The sequence below is a fragment of the Microtus pennsylvanicus genome, chromosome 2, assembly GCF_037038515.1.
Source record: "Microtus pennsylvanicus isolate mMicPen1 chromosome 2, mMicPen1.hap1, whole genome shotgun sequence".
Classification (NCBI taxonomy): Eukaryota; Metazoa; Chordata; class Mammalia; order Rodentia; family Cricetidae; genus Microtus; species Microtus pennsylvanicus.
In genome coordinates, this window is record NC_134580.1 from 120010429 (window position 1) to 120032134 (window position 21706).

General features: G+C 41.0%; 1 protein-coding gene across 5 annotated transcripts in view; it reads right to left on the bottom strand.

The window, feature by feature from the left end:
* The window catches only part of Kif16b (kinesin family member 16B), a 258436-nt gene that overhangs the window by 128313 nt on the left and 108417 nt on the right, over positions 1 to 21706 (bottom strand). For all 5 annotated transcript variants that reach the window (XM_075962336.1, XM_075962337.1, XM_075962334.1 and 2 more), the window contains 3 exons: positions 5761 to 5880; positions 4871 to 4922; positions 3220 to 3357 (listed from right to left, as the gene is read on the bottom strand). In XM_075962336.1, the coding sequence (XP_075818451.1) occupies positions 3220 to 3357; positions 4871 to 4922; positions 5761 to 5880 (310 nt within the window). The remainder of the gene's footprint in view (positions 1 to 3219; positions 3358 to 4870; positions 4923 to 5760; positions 5881 to 21706) is intronic.

Genomic DNA, 21706 nt, shown 5'->3' on the forward strand with positions numbered 1-21706 from the left:
TGGGTTGGTATGCATCTGGGCTCCTATCCTATATTCCTGCTGTTCGGAAAGCAGGGAACTGTTACAAAACTGTTCCTTCTGTGTGTCTTTCATGAACCCAATCAGCAGTTTACAGAACAGGTCAATTCTGAGGACCAAGAAATAAAGGGCCAGAAAGGATGACAGGCCAGTAGCCACTACAGTAAGCCAGAGACTGGAGTTAGTTAGAACAACAGGTGTGGGAAACCAAAGTGGCCCGGACTTCACGATCCTTGGGGCTATAAATAGAACCTGTGCCTGGCTTGGAAAGCCAAAAAGATTTAACAACAGATACAAGTCAAGGATTCAGAGGGTAAAAGTATGAAGAATAATAATGAGAGATAATGAATAGTCTGCTATCATTTTGTCAGTGTTCTGTACTAATACAGCAGCTGTCCAGCTACCCCAAGATCCAGCTCCAAGAGGCTTGGCAGCCAAAAGTTAATTCAAAACATCTGACTTTGCAAAAATCACCTAAGCAGGACTGTGTAGAAATACTCTACAGAACTGACTTTAAAAAGCTGCTTCATGGGCAAAAGCCAAGAAGGTTTTTAAGTATAAAAATACTGTTTTACTTAATCCTGCTTCATTTATTGTATTTTTAATGAAGTCCATTTTTTATATTTTACTATAGGTTTTAAAAAACTAAATGCTTATTGAAGTCTATGATCCTTGTCTATAAATGCTAAAGTTGTCTCCTTCCTCTCTGGCAGGGAAGATGATCTGGAGGAGGATGGATCAGTCCCATTCACCGCTTTTATTTTCACTACATAGAGTCAAAAACCTCCAGTTTATCATATCACTCTGCAATTTAAAAACATGTTTCAGTTTTCATTTTAAAAAGCAACAAACACTAAGCAACCAAAGTAGGTAATTTTATTCCTTAGTTTACGATGGACAGGATATATATTAATGAAAGAAAGTCTAGGTTAAAAAAAGAAAAAAAGTTGTCATCTCGTTACTCTCACGCAATGCCTTGATTTGATGCCATCTAGCATTCCCCGGCTCGGAGGCTTGTTAGTGGCATTTATACTCTGTACAATGCTCTTTCATCTTAAACATGGTGGAAGCAGTTCAGCAGCTCAGCATAATGCTGGAGGAACTCAAGCCCACTGGATCTGAACATCACCATGGAACCACGACAATAAAAGAATTAAGAGCATCCCATAGGGAAAGACAAGTGTTGCCATTAGCCTTCAACGTCAATTAGTTCTATGACTCTTAGCCAAAGTCACATCTGAGATAGACTAAAAGGTCAGAAGTTTGCTTCCTAACCTGAATGACTACCCAAAGTAGACATATTTTAAAATGAGCTACCTAGTTGAGTAGAAGAACAAAATAAAATAAAGTATAATGTAAAATAAAGTTACTTCATGTAGACATTTATCAACAAGCTTTAATCTAGAGGAGAATTAAACACATAGTTACAGCTATCTGAAAAATTTCTGCAAACTCAGCAAACTCGTGATCCTGCTTCCTTCCTGGGGAGTACAGGAGAAAAGAATCACTCAAGGTTAAATGTTGAGGAAGGTCTACACAGAGCCCACACTAGAGAGCACCCTTTAAAGAATTGAAAAGTTCTAGAAATGTACAAGGTGAATCTAGAATATCTTGCCTCAGAAGGTATGCGAGAGCTCACAAATCAATGAGGTCGAGCCAAAATACACAGACGCCACCTTGAAGAAACTCACACTGGCCAAATCTGAGACAATTTGAACATTCAAAATAAATAAAGGCAAAGCAGAGGAAATACTAAATACTAAATACAGTGACTAACTATGCAACCCTGCTACTAAAAACTCAATTGACAAATGCAGAAGAAATGATAAGAAAATCTTTTTAGCAACCAACAGAATAATAATAATTCAGCAAAATTTTAAAGACAGTTTCTGAAATAGTAAGTCAACATGTGACAAAGGAAAGAATACTGATAACCAAAGTGCCTTCCTAAAGCATTATCTAAAGCCAAAGTCAAAGGAAGAAACTACACAGGGAAAAAGCTTAGCTAGCTGCATGTTTACCAAGGACCCAAAGGGAGAGCCATCAGCAGTGGATGATGGGAGAGGAGGAAAATGCAGCATTGTCAGAAATGCATTATATTGGAAGTGTAAGTCACTCAGTGTCACAGCCCTTGCCTAGTCTGTACAAGTCTGGCCCAGCACTTCCGTCAAACAAACAAAAATCTAACTACGAATGGCACCAGAGAAATCCTACAGAGGGAATGCCTACAATGCTCTGACACACTCTATTCAATGTCATAAAGTCCAAGAAAGACCAAGGACCTGCTCTGCAATGAAGAAACTAGAGATGTGGCCAACACGACCATGCACAAAGCTGGATCCACGAGAAGCAGAAGGCCAAACCTAAATGAACCAAATCTGAGGATCACCATTAGTTTCCTAGCTGTATGGCTGACCTGGAGATGTATGGAGAATCTCACTGGTGGAGGAAATATACGCAAAGGTACTCAAAGACTGGAATCCATCATAAGCAGAATCCCATCCTTCCCCTAGAGGACATGTAATCCACACAGCTTGGAACAGTTGGAACCTTTAGGATGAGGAGTCTCCTGGAAGGTCTTCAGAGAGGTATGGTGTGCCTTCCCTCTTCTCTGTTTTCAGGTCATGAGATTTAATTCACCACAGGCTCAAATCCAAAGGACTAAGACTGACTGGAACGACCTTTTCTCTTTATAATCTTATCAATTTAGCTACAGAGAAAAAGAGCAGACTAATTAACATGTACTGGCTACTTTCACATGGCTCTGTGATTTGAAAGTTCTGCATCTATTCTTTTCTTTTTTTTAGAATACTGAAGTTGTTTCCAACAGAAAAGACATCATACCCATCCTGTGTATATAATTGTAACCACTCATAAGAAGGACATAAACACTGAAAGCAAAAGTCTTAAAGGAAATCATTGTTATTAAATTTTCTTGTAATAGGTACTTTTTCACTTAAAATCATCTAATAGCTAATTCTCACAACCACAAATATTCATAAATATGTCATGTTTAATTTAACAAGAAAGTGGGTGTTATGAAGCAGCCCCCCAGCAAGACAAAGAGAAAACACAAGGAGGCAAATAGTCTTAAATAGTCTTTAACCTCTGTGTCCCTTAATCAGCAAGATGCATATGCTCCCCAAGGCAAGCTTGCTTTCTCAACAGATACAGAGAACTCTGAAAAGCAAAACCAGATACCTTGATTTAGCTGTGTAGCATCCACAATCTGAACACCATTCACGGAGCACTGGGACCCGTTCAGGGGTATCAGAGTCACCGTTCCCCCAACATTCTCAAAGACACAGTGCTCACTCTCCAAGTCAAGACCATGAAGGACTAGGAGAGAAAAACAAAGGAGAAAGTTGGTCCCCACTAGGGTGTCTGCTATAATGACTCCCAATTATTTATCTCTTTTCCATTTGGAATGCCTGTTACTTTCCACAAAAGCGCTGTGGACAATTACATTGAGTGAGTCTGCAATGTCAAGAAGCAGAGACAGAGGCATCCACGATGGTCACCTCAGAGGGTCTGGCCACCCCCCACCCCGTGACAGTGAGCTCTGGCATAGCAACTTATTCTTCTTAACAAGAATACAAGTTGAGTAGCTGTTTAACTGAGAATCTCTGTTTAATGTAGACAAACTCCTGCCAGCCACAGGGAGACATAAGAACGAAAGCCTCTGTGGGTCTACGAGCCATGAGCACCTCTGCACTTTGAGGCAATGCCTCCCAGAAGTACAGAGTAGAGAGAGGCATGGCACGGCATGGACCTCAGGAGGTCTTAGGTCTTCTAGAGGCTTCTCGGAGATGCCCAGTGCCACAGCCTGTGCTGATTCTCAGACCTCTGAGAGCAGCCAGTTGCTGACAGTTATCTGGTTATTTATGGACATCCTGGCAATGGCAGATACGAGCACCTCTCAATGTCTCAGGAGTAGCTCCCACTTTCTCTGCAGAACTGCACCACTGAATGTCTCTGCTCAGAGAACACTGTCCTCATTAACTGTCATCGTTTATGGCTGATCCCAAGACCAAATGCATGACTCAAACAAAGGATCTGATGTAAAAGCAGACTCAACAGTTCTTGTGTCTGGGGGCTTCTGGAGTGGGTTTCCAGCTCTCCCACTTCTAGTAAATACTGAGTGTATAGAGAAACATGTAACAAGTGGCCCATTAGCATCTACTTGATAGAAAAGCAAGTTCCTTACCAGCAACTCTAAATGTGTTTGGAAATGGATGTAATATCCACCCCAATCACATTATGCCCCTCTACACATATACACTGACTACTACCACATTCTCCACTATAGAGTGCCAAAGGGATGCTCAGAACACTGTGCTGGCTGTCTGTATGCCTTATGAAGACTATAGGACACCAGAAAGTCATGCTTTCTGATGTAGGCCTGGTCTCATATTTGGCCATCATCTCTGTGTAGAGAACTGTCTATATCCTGCCTTTTAAGAGGCCTGGGAGCCTTTATCCATGTCTGCTGGCTTATTTTCATAAATCATGTGACAAGTATAGAGTGGCAGGTGTACTATGGCTTAAATAACTATACTAGTAGGATAAAGAATGCACATGGGGTGGCAGAAAGAAGTCATACTGCTAGTGTGTTCACTGAATTAACTGTGCTTGTTATTTAATTGAACTGTGGTCAAAATTGTAGATATATATATATATATATATATATATATATATATATATATATATATATATATATATATATATATATACCAAGCAATATGCTTCAACATTTTCTATTACAACTACTTCAATGTCAATTAAGAAAACGAAGGTTGTTTATTAAATATGTTTCTTTAAAACCACTGGCAGATCATTGATAGAGTCTCACCAATATCTTGCTCTGTTGAAGCATCTTCTCGGCCAACGTAAGTCTGCCCTTCCTGAGAAGAAAATTAAATAATATTCATGAGTGAGTGCAGAGCAAAAGCCTGCTTCTCCACTTCTCATTCCATCTTGATGCATTTCACCTGCCAGGCGACAGACTGAGCAGGGTCTGGGGCATGCAAGGGACTCAGTGAGCTCAGTGGACCGAACACTACAGTGACACCCTGTGTGATCTGCTAAGTACCAGCACCACTGCAGAGGCCAACTGCTCAAGAAGGCCAAGGCTTGGCCTCAATTTGAAGGATGTTTCAGATCCTTTCTACAGAGTTCCTCTGTCAGTGGACAAGGGTTGCTTTGTGTCCAAAGACACACGATATGAGAGGCCACAAAGCTCAAGAGAGAACAACCTCATTTTGGGTCAAAGATGACAGAGAATATATTAAAATCAAGGTCACAGAGGCACTCGTTGAGAACTCACAAGGAACTCTGCTCTCTAGAACAGTGGGAACTGCTCAGAACCAAGCTTGACCATCTATAATTACCAGGAGGAACAAGCAACTGTGCACAAAACAAATCCTAGTTCTGTATCCATGCTCCTTCCTCAGTTTTTTTCTACCTTATTCCTCCCCCCATCTACTTTTTTCCCTGATTCCACAGAAGAGAAGCCTAAACGGATGACTCATCATTTAACTTCAGAACTCCATAAAAACAGGAACTTCAAATACCACTGAATCCCAACGAACTGTAGAAAATCCCCAAAGGCTCAAGGATTTGTTGTATATTCTTTAATTTAATAGTTGTATTCATGGCCATAAAGTATTATAATAAACCTTGCTAGAGTCTAAAGGGAAATCTGGAAACAAAATTAGAATGTTCCACTTAAGCAGTTTCTACCTTCAAGTGATACAAGATGATCCCAGTACTCAGAAGGTCATCATCAATGCCAATCAAGTGAGGCAGCTCGGAGTCCAGAACCACACCAATCCCCTCTTTCCTGAGGGCTAGAGTCTGCTCCTGAAATTAGGAGAAAACAGAGAAGGAAAAAGGTTACTTTGGGGAAAGACAACTTCATATTAGCTGTTCTTTAGATATTTGAAATAAGTCATACTTTATTTCTTATAATAAAAAAGCAGAAAGAAAAATGGACTTTAAATTTCATGTGGAAAACCTGGCAGGCAGTAGGCTTGGAGCATATTAAATGTTCAACACAAAATGAATTAAACTCTTAGCTTGATATATATAACCTTTTCAAAGTCAATCTCAAGGCCCATCTCCCTTAGCAAAGACTTTACAATCACCCTCCATAAAGTAATCTTTTGTCCGTCTTCAAATCCTGCACTTTAATAGCTAGAAGTCTCTTTAATGGCCAGTTCTTCTCTCTGGTCATCAAGTTGTATTGAGCATGCTCTCAAGACAACAGCTCCAAGACTGAGCAGAGCATCTCTACACCAGAGAGAACCCCCAGACTCCCCATCATCTTCTCGGGGATGCAGACCACTCCCACCTACACACAGCTGTAACAGTTCTTTCCAAATCCATTGATGGGATGGTTTTAATGAGAAATGTTCCTCCATAGTCTTAGGTATTTAAACATTTGGTCCCCAGCTGGTGGCACTGTTTTAGAAGGTTTAGGTAGTAGAGCTTTGCTGGAGGAAGTAAATCACTGAGACCAGGATTTAAGATTAAAAACTTCCTACCATTTCTAATTTGCTCCGTCTTCTTCATGCTTGCCATGGAAGGTGTGAGATCCCAGTTTCCTGCTGCCATGGCTGCCCTGTACTGTCATATGTCCTCATTATGATGGACTCTTATCGCTCTGAACTATAATTCAAAGTAAGTTTTTTTTGTTCCTTTGCAAGCTGTCCTGGTCATGTTTCTATCACAGCAACAGAAAAGTAACTGACACAAAGCACAATGCCCATCACCTCCCTCGGCCCAGCTTATCCTTCTAGACCCCACCATGTGCTTTGTGTCCCCTGAGAGAAGCATCGCATGCCCCAAATTTCCCTGTACTTCTCCTGTTCCTCCCTGCTACTCTTTTGACATTATGCCATGGAGGCTGCCAATCTTGGAGTCTACTCATACTGGATCATGGACCTTATCCTAACTCTTGACTTACCAGCCATCCACTTGCTGAGGACCCTTAAATTAAAATTGACAGGATGTACCTCTCCCTTAAATTCCATACTTGCATACACACACACACACACACACACACACACACATACACAGACACACACACACACACACACACACACACACACACACACACACATTCCTGCCTAACTCAGTATCTATATATAAATACCAGATTGGTAGCTCAAACTTAACATATTAGTGAACAAATAAATAACCAGAAACAAAACCCCTCAAACTTTCAGACTATCCACCTCATCTCATCAAATACCAATCTCCATTTCAGTTATTCAGACAGAAAAACTGTAGCAATACTTCACTCCTTTCTTTCTCTAAATTCTACTCTTTCTGTTTGTGCTTTTGAGACAAGGTTTCTCTGTGTAACAGTTCTAGCTGCCCAGGAACTAGCTCTTATAAAGCAGGCTGGCATCTATTTTCTAATGCTCATAATACCCTTCATCTCCCCAAGGCAGTGGCAACCAAAACTGCCTCTGGATAATGTCATGTGTCCCCAGTGTACACAAAAAGCCTTGGTTGAAGCATTCTCTTCCAGAGGTACATATCAGGCCTCATCACTTCCTTCATGACTCAGTTCAAAGTCCCTCACTCCATCCTACTACTAGACTTCTCTGTTGCAGGAGCACCTTCCACTCCTTTAGCCAACAGCCTTTAAGATACCAGCCCACTTGGGCATCATCTCTTTTGCTTTAAAAAAGAAGTGATAGCCATGCGCTCTCTCTTTCTTGCTTCGGGCTCCACTTCGAGCTACTAGACTCCTTTCCTGGTCACGAAGAGGGCTGTTGTCTAGGACAGTAATCTGTAAATTTTTTCCTTTTATTAATCATAATTTCAAACTGGTGTGGGATTGTTTTGTGATTTACGCATTCATTGCTCCATGCTTACTTGTTCCCCTTTTTAGAAGCTCTACAACTCTTGTTGCCAAGGAACTGCTAAGTGGGGAGATATAAGAAGTTAGGGCAGTCTGTCATATATGGACCTAGAGCAGTCCCCCAGAGAAGAAACCAGTGGGCTCTTGTCTTCACTCCACACCAAACTGGTCCAAAACTAAATTCAAGGCTCTGGAGAAGTTCAAGGTGGGAAGTTCAAAGATTCTAAGAAATTTAGGGTGAAATTTCAGATGAAATGGAGCAGTGCTAATTCTGAACTAAATAAAACCTAAGTGTGTGACAATGTTGATGAATTGGGTAGCGGATTCGAGCTACTGATCAGGTGTTTCAGGAGAAGCTATTCCTAGTAAACATCTCTCCCACTCTTACCTACCAAAGACACATTTCTCTATTTCATAGTAGATACTTAAGTACCTTTTATTTTGGGGAGGAATCTATGCAAGGTACCATTTAATCAGGCAAACAACATACCACCTACAATTCTCTAAGCAAGAGATTCTGAATCTCTCAAGCTAGTATCAAAGCAAAACTCAAATCTTGACCTTAAAGGAGCTAGTGATAATTTCAGGATGGGGCACGAAGAGTGGGAAACCATTTGGAACTTGCTTCTCTGGAAATTTTAGGTTTCAAATGCATACATGGAAACCTGAAAGCACACAAGAGGGCGATAGAATAAAGGGACCCAGGTAGATTTTTTTTAAAGGCACATAAAAACCACCACTTGGAAGAAAGCAATTTAATTTAACAACCATTAAATAGATATGCAGAGAAACGACCAGTGCATAAGTTAGATTCTAGAAAGGGAAATGAAGCATATCATTGTTCTTCAATTATTTCTCCTATCAACCTCAGGCTTTGAGATCAAGAGATTCAGTAACCTTGATTTATGATGCCAAGGCCCTTGTGAACCATGGCGGAAATGAGGGCTCTAAATAGAATGGGCCCTACTTCTACTTCTCGTTGGTAGGATTCAAGCCTCTCCTCCTGATGATGGAGGTCATTCCAATAGAAATGAGGTGCATGCGATATCATGTGTGTGTGTGTGTCTGTCTCTGTGTGTGTGTGCAGAATTTAATAACACAGTTCCACCTATAAAACAGCGCACACACCTTTAATCCCAACACTTGGGAGGCAGAGGGAGATTGACCTCTGTGACTTCAAGGTGTGGTAGCACGGGCCTTTAATCCCAGTGCCTAGAAGGCAGAGACAAACAGATCTCTGTGAGTTCAAGGTCAGCCTGGTCTACAGAGGTATTCCCCGGACAAAGATATACAGAGAATATAAAATAAAAGTAAAAATAAACAAAATAGAGTTAAAATAAAGCCACACAAAGATGGAAAATACACAGAGAATCTTGATACTGTATGCTATTATGCTCTCTTTGAATTGTTTGAATGCTGAGAAAAGAGCAACAGCTGCTAAAAGATATTTGTTTATAAATGCTGCTGAACTAATCCAACATAGATATTTTGAAAATGCCTTGACTTTGAAATTTGGATCTAAGGACATGATGCTTTGGAAAAGAGTTTCTTATTTTGTTTTCACAGAGGGTGAGAGTCTGTGGATTGCTTCTATCCCAATATGGTATGATGGACTACACCCTCCTGAAGGGTTGCTGTGAACACCTTCAGAAAATTGCTTCGCTTAACTGCCAACTGAGATGAAACTAGCACACAGGTTATACCATGAAAAACCTAATTAATGACGCCCCCTTTCAGCAGGAAGCAGTTTGGAGAGAAAAAACTGTACCCATGTTCCCAAATATGGTTTATAAATGCTCTTTTACATTAAAGGGGGATATGATATAGGTATGAATAATTTGCATTAGTATAGATTTTGCTTTATTGATAGAGATTTAAGGTAATTTTGTTATATGTATATATCTTTCTGATATCGATTAAGGTATTGTGATTGTGTAGTTCATTTAAAAATGTAACGTATATAGGTTGTTAATAATCATAATAGTCAAGTTTGTAGTCATGTTAGTTAAGATTTTCTAGATGTGCATAGATATATTTTAGATAGGCATTCTTCATATTTTTCAAAGATTATAGAATATGGCATTTTAAATGTTTTAATAACTTAGGGCTTTTCATGACAATGAGACACTCTGCTCCTGGCAGCACCAATCTACTTCAAGAGGAAGATGGGCATAGAAGAGGATACTTATGGAGTTTGATAGCCATTTGGGCAAGAAACTGCTCTTGCCTGGACTATTGTATAAACTGGACACAGAGAACCCGCAGAGAAAGGACTACTGAACTTGCCTAAAGGTGAGATGGTCTTTCGGGGTTCCTGATTCATGAAGGAGTTTGCAAAACATTCTGCAGGACACAACAGATAGTGACTGAACTGCCTTTGAAATTTCCTGCTTCATGGAAATGTCTGCTGGAAACTATGGGCCTGTAGGCCGAAGATGGATGCCCCAACGGTACAGAGAAACTTTGGGTGACTGTCCAGGCAGCAAGATGTCTCTGTCATTTCTAGAGTTTTGGATTTCTTGTTTGCTTAGGTAATATTATATATTTCTGGAGTCTTTATGGAGTTAAAGAATATAAAGATAGTTATAGTTTTCCTTAGTTATGATAAAGATTATTGTAATTTTTACTTGATAACTGTTTTGTTATATGTAATTTTGCTACGTTAAAGTTAAAGCCTTCCTTTTTTTTGTTTAAACAAAAAAAAGGGAAATGATGGAGGAAGGTCATTGGTTAAGTAATAAAGAAACTGCTTGGTCTCATAGGTTAGAACATAGGTGGGTGAAGTAAACAGAACAGAATGCTGGGAGGAAGAGGAAGTGAGCTCACAGAGATGCCATGCTCCCCTCTCCCGGGCAGACGCGATAGCTCTGTTCTCTGAAGCAGACGTGATGGAGCAAGCCGCCAGGTCAGACATGCTGAATCTTTCCTGGTAAGCGCACCTAGTGGTGCTATGCAGATTATTAGAAATGGGTTAGGCAAAATATGAGAATTAGCCCGTAAAAGGCTAGAGCTAGTGGGCCAAGCAGTGTTTAAAAGAATACAGTGTCCGTGTAATTATTTCGGGGCATAAGCTAGCTGTTCAGGAGCCGGGCGGGACGAAAAGCAGGCCCGCAGCTCCTACTACACCACTGGAAGGTCTAGTCTCTGAACCAGGTGATGATACTTTATAAAGGTTAAAGGCTCCATGGTCATGACCTGTTTCCACCATAGACATGAAAAGAAGAGTAACTCCTCTCTTAAGTCCAGAGCCATTGTGTTTTCTTTCTACAAAAATTATGGGCGAGAACCCCCACCACCAGAAAAAGGAAGGAAGGAAGAAAGGAGGGAGGGAGGGAATATTTTTAATCATAACACTTCTGACATAAACCAGAAAAATAATTTTGAATTATATCCAAGTTCACTCTAATATTCTTTACCAAAAACCAAAAAATGAAAAGTACTTTTTTTTTCTTCCTTGAAGTAAGTTTTAAAGACTCTGGAAAGCATTGAAAATGCACAACTTTGAAGCTATTAGGTCAAAAGCACTACTTGTCCCCACTCACCCCAACATACACACATGCACGCGCATGTACACACACATACACACACACATGCACGCACTTGTACATATGTGGCATGGGGCAAAACCTGCGCCCAGAAAAGTTTCCTGGAGAGTCGGGCAGATGAAGTTTAGATTAATGCTGCCCTAAAGCTCCATGACATTCAAGCTGCATTCGACTACATGATAATATAAAAGTGTCACCTCATAAAACTGAAAACGAGGGTTTAAATCATTGTTCAAGTGAAAAAGTAATTTCAGACAAAAATATCTATCACATATAAAATATTTATTGAGTGGCATCTACTGTTATACATAATTTATGAAACACCTCTTGGATAAGACAGAATGCTTAACATAGAGGTACTGGCTCCCCTCCCATAACTCCTGGCACAATGGACCTCAAAGAAAGAACTGAAATATGTGGAGCTGCAGATAGCTTACAGTGAAACAAAGTTTAAGCCAACCGAATGCCTTTGCATGAAAAGGGAACCTAAGAGTGATTAGAAGTGTCAGAATAGCATCAAGTCATCTTAAACAATGTGTCTCTCAAAGCTGAAAAAAAAAAAGCTCACTGTGTTTTGCCTCAACCTCCAGACACCTAGTCACATAAAACATTTCTGAATGTGAAATGTGTGTTTGAACAGAAGACAGAGCACCTCAGTCACATTCTGAGGACCCTGGGGTGACGGAGAAGGTTACAAGCAAGGATTCCTGAACTCAGAGAAGATCCTATAAAGGGTACTATTTGCTATGGAGGAGGAGCTTGTAGGCACCACACAATATTATAGTGAACAAGATTCAGCTTTTTAAATCATGACTCTATCCTTACTTTCTCACACTGAGTAATGTAAAACTCAACTACTTTCTTGAATAAATAAGTTAAGACCAATAGAAAAGCGTCCTGAACCAGGAGTGTAACTCAATGGCAGAGCAGGAGCTTGGCTTGCATGAGGTCTTGGCTCACACTGAGTCTGCTAAGAGGCGATAGTGTGCCAGGCTCATCTTAAATCACTCACTGGGTGCTTGCTATTTGGTAGTAGACATAGTGATTTTTAAAGTGGGTTTTTCCCCAAAGAGTTAACAATTAATAAATGTCAGATTTTTTGTAGAAATTTAGTCTTACATATTTTACCAACTAGTAACATGGTATAGCTCTGACTCACAGAAAGTGTAGCTAACTTCCTTTATGTACACTGTAAAAATGTGTCCCTCATATTCGTTTAATAAAATGCTGATTGGCCAATAACAAGGCAGGAAGTATAGATGGGGCAGCCAGACTAAGAGAATTCTGGGAAGAGGAAACGAAGAGTCAGTCACCAGCCAGATGCTGAGGAAGCACGACTAGAACGCTGCACTGTACCAAGCCAAGTGACTAAACATAGAACAATTATGGGTTAATTTAAATGGTAAGAGCTAGTTAATAATAATCCTGAATTAACAGGCCAAATAGTTTATAATTAATATAAGCCTCTATTCTTTCTTTGGGATCAAACAGCTGCTGAACTGTGTAGGACAGAAACTTCCATCTACAGGTCCCTGTTCACTATGTTCATATTTTCTCCAGACATGTTTTGGTTAGAGAAGACTATTTTCTGTTCGGAATTGTGTTCCTCCCATCCTGACAAATGAATGACGTTAGTGATACCAATTTGTGGCAACAGGTAGACCGCATTTCCTTTCCTACGAAACACTGAAGAGAGGACCACTGTCTCCTGAATCAGAACATCCTTGGTGAAAGTATTGAGTCAATTGAACTTTTAGTGCATAGCAGACAAGTTGTTTTTTGTTTTTTGTTTTTTTTTTTTTTAGCTCATATCCCATTACCCATGAAGTTCAGTGGTATGATTAGGGCAGATCTCAGCCATGAACAGTCTTTCCATTTTCCTGGAACACAATGCATTATACCAATCTGCACACTCGGCTTTTCCATTTTATGAAAATTGCCCTGTCTTCCTTTCCATTCTCAGTTGCATCTGCTGGCTGTCTACTCCAGGAACAGTGATTACCCCAACACTGCACTGTCTCATTCCCTCCCTTCTAGCTTCCAGCCATATCAACATCCAGATCACTTCATCTGCGCGCACTCACGTTAGCCAGCATTCACTCCAGTAACTTGATTTTCAATGCTATCTATTATTTTCCTTGAGGTTTCTAATTTTATTTATTAGTTCTGCAATAATGTCATCTTAGACCTCAAGATCATTCTTTAGTCAACAATCTCTCTTTTCCATCTCCTCTGTTTTTTATTATCATCTCGCTTTGTTTATTGAGTTCCTGCTTCTCATTAGCCTGTTTTATGGAATGAAAGGACTGTAAGGCTCCCCCTTCTTGCCCTGACATATGTTTTCATCTAGATTAGGACTGTTTTGTCTTTAGACGGTTTATGATTCATATTCATTCTCTTCCACCCCTCCTTTTACATAATGGTCCTACTTTTCTTCACTAGACAATTCCATATTCTTAACACAAGGCTCCTGTCCTGTCATATCTGTGACCCTTCTGGTCGGAAGGACTGAGTAGTCTGCATTCTTGACCACTTTTCTCTAGCCAAGCAACAAGAGGAGACAGATGCCCTATAGAAGGTGTCTGGAGACTCAGGGCTCTGTCCTCTCTTACATTACGAGTCCTCTAAGGAGTTCCTCCTCCTGCTTGGGAGGACTAATCCCAAGGGATGAAGGAAGGCAGCTCCAGCTTCCTAGCCTTTCACCAGGACTTCTAGCACCAGCTGTTCTCATTTCGTCCCAGCTGCCGCCATCAGTACTGCTGCCCTTCAACAACAGAGAGGAACTGCCTTGTCTCTTGAGACTGGAGCACACCTTCAACAACAGAGGGGAACTGCCTTGTCTCTTGAGACTGGAGCACACCTTCAACAACAGAGAGGAACTGCCTTGTCTCTTGAGACTGGAGCACACCTTCAACAACAGAGAGGAACTGCCTTGTCTCTTGAGACTGGAGCACACCTTCAACAACAGAGAGGAACTGCCTTGTCTCTTGAGACTGGAGCACACCAACAACAGAGGAGAACTGCCTTGTCTCTTGAGACTGGAGCACACCTTCAACAACAGAGAGGAACTGCCTTGTCTCTTGAGACTGGAGCACACCAACAACAGAGAGGAACTGCCTTGTCTCTTGAGACTGGAGCACACCTTCAACAACAGAGGGGAACTGCCTTGTCTCTTGAGACTGGAGCACACCTTCAACAACAGAGGGGAACTGCCTTGTCTCTTGAGACTGGAGCACACCTTCAACAACAGAGGAGAACTGCCTTGTCTCTTGAGACTGGAGCACACCTTCAACAACAGAGAGGAACTGCCTTGTCTCTTGAGACTGGAGCACACCTTCAACAACAGAGGAGAACTGCCTTGTCTCTTGAGACTGGAGCACACCGAGAAGGGGTTTTAGGGTCGTCATGGGTTTGGCATCTGAGTCACTCTACCTCCTCCTCCTCAGCAGCCAGCTTATGATTTTTTTTTTCATCTTGCTTTCTTTTGAGAATTTCATGGGGCTATTATAGCCACAGGGATGTATATGTTGTTTTTTTATTATTTTCTCAGTTTTTTTGAAATCTGTGATATTATCTCTAACTAATTCTTTAGTACAGAAGTCAAGGATGGTATTTCAACATTCTACAAACAGCAGCAGAGGCAGAAACCAAGGGCATAAACACAAGAAGCCAATAGAGAATCCCTTTAGCTGACAAACTGGAAAGGGCCCTTTCTGGGAAGGTGGCATTGGTATTGATTTAGAGACTGGAGAATATTTGACAACTTTGAAAACAAAAATTGGGTGCAACCACAAGAGTTGAACCTAGCAAAGATATATGGGCTGAAGAGGCTTAAGGAAAGAAGGGAGTGGGAACAGTAAAGAGAAGGGCAGTTGGAAGGTTAGTGGACCCTTGGGACAAACTTAGAGATTGGCCAACCTTACATACATAAGTGCCCTGATAGTGATAGAGGATTAGCCTCTATCATAAGAATCAGGCTCCAGGAAGGAGGGGACTCTGGTAGGAAGGCAGAGCAAGAAACTCATGAGAAAAGTACTAAGAGTCCACTTGCAGTCCCTTCCATCTCTGACTCGAACCAGGAAAGGCCATCTTTGCTTTGCCTCTGTGACACAGCTGTAAGCACCCACAGCTGTCATTCTCTCTGGTCCTCGCCACTTCTGACATGTCCATGGTAAAGGTGGTGGTTTGTTGTCACCCTTGTCGTCGTCTTCCTCCTCCTCTTTCTTCTCTTACCACCATCCACTCTATTCACATGTAGAAGTTAGGACCATCTTCTCAAGTATCAAGAAGCCAGACTAAAACCCTACACTGGCCTTCCATAAGTGGAGAGTAAAATGACGCCCTCGTCTCACTTAGCCCCTCCTTTATCCAACATTGGCCTCTTCTTCCTCTGCTCTCCATAGGATCCCAGCATCCTATCACAGTGTTACCTCTCTAGAATGAGGCCAGTGAACATCAAACTGCTGAGCAGTCTACGAGAACAAGATTGTTGCATATCAATATTGTGTCTGTGTCCCATGACAGGCAAGAACAGTCCACGGACCTCAAGACAGCAGTGAAAATGGCCAGAAGAAATCAGAAGCTGAAAGTGAAATCTAGCTAAAACTCTAATAGACAACCAAAAACAACATGTCTGTACCTATTAACTGAAACTGGGGAGAAGGGCATCACCTGTGATGTCACAGACACTGAAGGGGAAGTGCAAAAACACTGTCTTCTCATGACTTTGAAACAACCCAGATGCTACTCTGGTCAGGAGGAATGCATCTGAACAGATGGAAGGCAGTCCCAGGACTCAGCAGGGCAGAAGCAGGAGGAGAAGGGCCCAGCTATCATCTACTTGGCGGAAATAACAAATGTAAATTTCCAGGCAGGACTGGCAGTTAGCCCCTCAACAGTAAATATAGTTAATATTGTCCTTTTAATGAACAGAAACTCTCAGGCCAGTTGAATTTCCATTACACTCCCCACTGTAGGAATTATTGAAGCACAAGACCTAACTGCTGGCAGGCAGTTTGGAGGAGATACTGTATAGGTCTTTTTGATGGAACAGTCCTCTTTGCTGAGCAAATCATCCAGATGCTGGTATTTAAATTATGCAAAATACATAATACCAATTAAAGAAATTATGTGTGAAAATATGCAAGAGCAAATTTCCTCACATTAATATTTAACTAGACTTTTTAAGTGGAGCAGGATCTTATGATCACAAGTACTTTAGTATATTTGACCTAAATGGGAGCCTAAAATATCCAGGCAGATACACAGCAGCTCTACAAGGGTATTTTCTATGGAGCACAGACTTTAGCATAGGGTGGGCAGCTAAGTACAAGGATAATTTTAAGTGGGGTACTATATTCCAGAAAGCCTCAATCTGACAAGGGCCTTACATTCTTGTCTTCTAAAACTACCCTGCTCTTATTTCTCAGTCATGGTATATGCCAGGCTTATCTCTGCCTCCCAGCCTTGATTCAGAGGATAACACCAGGAATTCACCAGGAATCCTTCCAGCTCCTCACAGGCTCCTTCTGAAAGGTTCGCTCATTCCTAAGCTGGTATGTAAGATCCCCTCTGGGGAATGGGCCCTTCACTTCTAGTCCACAGAAATAAAACTCTTTTGTTTAGTTTTGTTTGTTTTGTTTTTCCTAGACAGGGTTTCTCTGTGTAACAGTCCTGGCTGTCCTGGAACTCACTCAGTAGACCAGGAGAGCTGGGATTAAAGGCATATACTGCCACCGCCCAGTTTGTTTTGGTATTAATGGAGAAGGCAGAGCATAACTCCCTTTTCCTCTAATAACAGAATATCCAAATGGATTACCAAAACCTACTTAGTGCTGGGTAACTTTTATATTTTCAAACAGTTTTATAAAACTCAAAGAATATATTTCATAGTGTGAAACTGTATGAAACTGAAATCTTAATGATGTTTTACTGAAATATGTGTTCCATGTTCCTTCATGCATGTATTGTCTATGGCTGACTTTTGTCACGATAGGAGAGTGGGTCAGCCGCAACATGCTTCGTAGGGGCTGCAGAGAGGAACTGTCTACCTTCTAACGGCTCTTCGTAGCAATGATTTGCCAACTGCTATACTATACACACATGAGTCCAGGGAAAGACGGACTCGAAACTGCATAGCACTTGATTTTAAAACAACCTCTATAAAATACCCAGACATATACAGGACTTTGGGATGGATAAATTGCTGGGGTTTGTCTAGAGATACTATGTGGTTTGTCTAGAGATACTATGTGGTTTGTCTAGAGATACTATGTGGTTTGTCTAGAGATACTATTGTGGTTTGTCTAGAGATACTATGTGGTTTGTCTAGAGATACTATGTGGTTTGTCTAGAGATACTATGTGGTTTGTCTAGAGATACTATGTGGTTTGTCTAGAGATACTATTGTGGTTTGTCTAGAGATACTATGTGGTTTGTCTAGAGATACTATGTGGTTTGTCTAGAGATACTATATTGTTTGTCTAGAGATACTATGTGGTTTGTCTAGAGATACTATGTGGTATGTCTAGAGATACTATGTGGTATGTCTAGAGATACTATGTGGTTGACCCTCCAGAGCTGTTTGTCCCACATCTGCACACTTGACAGCAAATCAAAAAAATAAAAAATAAAAAGTATGTAGGGAAAAAAATCCAGAAGTTCAAAAAGCTGAATTTGCAAAATGCCAAACACTACATTCCCCATTAAAACAAACAAAGACGCACAAGCCTTCCTTGCTGGAGACCCCTGTCTCTTCACAGGCCCTGTCTATCCCCAGCAGTTTCTTAGCCGAGCACTGCTTATCCCAAGGCTGTCACACACTGTGCAGCGAAGCCTTTCTGTGACTATGAACATGAACAGTTTCTTCTCTAAACATCTTCTGTACAGAAGCACCACCACCAACAGGCTGGGCCTCAGCATCTTCAACATAGGACTTGAGTATACTCAGAGTTTGGTTTTATGGACATGGGATCCTTAGAACCAATCACTTGCAGAGACCAAGACACAACTGTATAGTAACGAGAAACAACAGTTACAGAAAGCACAACATAATTTTAATAAAGCAGACAGAGAAGAAAATGTTATAACCTTTATGAAGAATTCAAAAACAATAAAATATCCTTTCCATATAGAAATCATAATTTTGGTTACCATTCAGACAGTAACCAGGAGTAGACACTGGGAGGCCATGGTGGTGGGACTTCAGGCTAGAGTATGCCATTTTTTCTTTTAGACTTTGGTAACCACTGGTATTCAGTTTATGAATGACTTGAAATGCGCACATGTTTTGCAAAGGTTTGTTCCATGTTAATATTTCAATATTAATGCTTGCCCTACAACAGCAGAAGCAGGGAAGGACGATGGTCAGAGGGCAGAGGACAGTGAAACGAGTGCTCAGTGTGTCACCTGGCACAGTTCTCTGAGAGCTTCACCCACTGTTTCTGTGAGCACACACAGACTGGGGAACAACATGAGAAGCAGGCAAAGGCAATCTGGCACCGGAGAAAGCAACGCTAAATATTGTTTCAAAACACCACTGGACGTGAGTATAAAACACATCTAGGCTTTAATGATAATGGTCTCATGAGACTGAAACAGTGCGAAGTCCAGACACTGAAGTCTCCCCCTTCACCTACCGACTTGAGGAGACTGATTGCTTTTCTCAGAAAGTCTTTGACTGTTCACATCAAGACGAGAAAGAAACCAGCAAGCACACTGTTCTGCTATGCTATTCAAAGCATGGGTTTATGTGTGACACAGCTTCCCAAAAGTTTTGACCCTGAATGAATGGAATAGATCTTCTTTGCTCTAAGGGGTAAACTTCTGTAATAGCAACAGAAAAACAGACTCTTATGGCAAATGCTTCACTCAGGACAGCATCAGAGAATGAGGCTCCACAGTCACAGAGGCAATTACCTCTGTGGATGTAAAGCTATCATCCATAACTCATCCTGGGCAAGCTTGTAAAAGCTAAAAAGCCAAAGCACATAGAAATAAAACATTGTATTAGCTTGCAGTTGCATGTTCATGGGTCAGGAGTCTGGAAATGGGCTATCTGCACACTCTACCCAAGATCTCAGGGGACCACAGCAAAGCGTGACCCATATTTGCAGTCTCATTTGAGATTTAAAGTCCTACTGCAAGTTCATTCAGGCCATCGACGGAAATATGCTTCTGATGGCTCCAGGATCCTAAAACTTTTTTTTCAGTCTGCATGCTAAGGAATACTCTGTAGCTAAAGGACACGTACAGGTATCAACAGCCCTCACAAATGTCAGTTTTCTTTTTCAGCATGGGCAGGAGACTCAAGATAGGTAAGTTCTATCATGATGTCCCTCTTCAAGGGCTGGGACGTCTCACTTTCCACATTCACTCACATTGGAAAAGGCTGCTACGAGGTGTTTACAGTCATCTCAGAACTCTGCCTCCCACAAATGCGAACACAAATCCATTCACTTGAAAGGATTTCTTGTGTAGTGTGTACACATGATATACATGCATGAAAACGTCTAACTAAGGTCAACATCGGATGTCTCCACCTTATCTTAGATACAGGGTCTCTCACTGAATATGGATCTTGCGTATTTGGCTAGGCTGGAAACCTCCCTAGATTCTGCTGTCTCCACTTCACCAGAGCTGGGACTGCAGGGTACGCCATCATGCCCAGTTTTTACAAGGTGCATGGGAACTGCAGTCTGATCCCCACACTTATACAGCAAGCACTTTCCAGACTGAGAGGCAGCTCCCACTCTGACATTTATCATTGTTAAGACACCCATTATTTTTTAATACTTTAAATCTTAAGTTTTACGTAACTGTTAGCAAAAATTTAATTGCACTTTACTGTTTTCCTTCTATTAATAAAAATATGTATACTTTCACCTACACATACAGGCACAGACTGCACAAAGGAATATTCAATGAGAGGTTAAGCCCGCATTTCCATCCTGTCTGCTCTACAGATAATCCCTGAAACACCTCAGGAGGCAGCACTCTCCATGCACTGCCCCCTACTCCCTCAGCTTTAAATTCAATACTAGACAAACACATGGTATTAGTCAGGAACAGATAATAGGAAAATATAATGTTCCTCTACACAATCTATGCAGAAACTTATGTACCCATAGAAGACCATGTACCTAAAAACAACCCAAAGTGTAAGTCAGTGAAAGAAAAGATAGTCTGCTATAAAGTTCAACTCACAGATGACTGTGATCAGGATAGTGCCTACTGCCTTCTCCATAAACACATGCACACGTGCGTGCACACACACACATACACACACACACATGGACACACACTTGCTCAATAAATTCAGAGTCGCTATCACAAAGGACCCTACAAGAACTAATTTAATAATAGCTTTAAATGAACAATGTTCTAAAAGTCACAAATGGCTTAGAATTCTAAGTATTCTCAAATATTTTGAATAGCAGAGAAGATCGTTTCCTAGAAAAGTCAATTTTGATGTTCCTGGGATGTTTTCTATCAAAGTCTGCATTCCAAGTAGAGATCCTGTGTCAGGTTCTATTTCACAAAAGCATGAGGAACTCAGTGGCATGCAGCATGACTCATGGATGGATGGTTTGCAAACCATTTGCAGTCAATATACAAATTAAATGCAAACATTCAGAAACCTTAAGATCCATTTAACAGTAACATTACGAGTATTGAATCTAATAAAACATGAGAATTTATACTTTTGAAATCCAAAACTGACCATCGATATTGTAGATAAGATGTTTCCTATGAGAATCTGCTGGAATGGACAGCCCACAGCCCAGGGGAACGCAGAATCTGTTGTTGCTGCTCTGATGTCTACAATACCCATAAAGAATATGATGGATAAGGCACAGGAAACAGTCTGTCATCTCACAGGAAAAGCAGTTTGTCATCTTTAATGTGAACAAAATTTACCTTTGTGCTTCAGTTAAACCATGAGGAAACAATCAGGACAGCTAAAAATCGATTCTTTACTAAAAGATAAATTCAAAAGTTTAGGTAAAACCATAAAGGAACCCCACTGTGGTCTTAACAAGAACAATGGCAAACATCAGATGATTCCAAAGGCAACAGCCCTGAGGTCATTATCAAGCCACCAGATTGGGGTTAGTTTTCACTTTAATTAATCTAATGAACCGGTTGTCTGGCTTCAGAAGACATTTTTAAAATGTCACCGCACACCTCAGGGCTTCAAGTTTTTCCTACCCCATCTTGATTCCATTAACTCTTGCCCATGGTGACATTTTACATCTGCATCCCCATATGC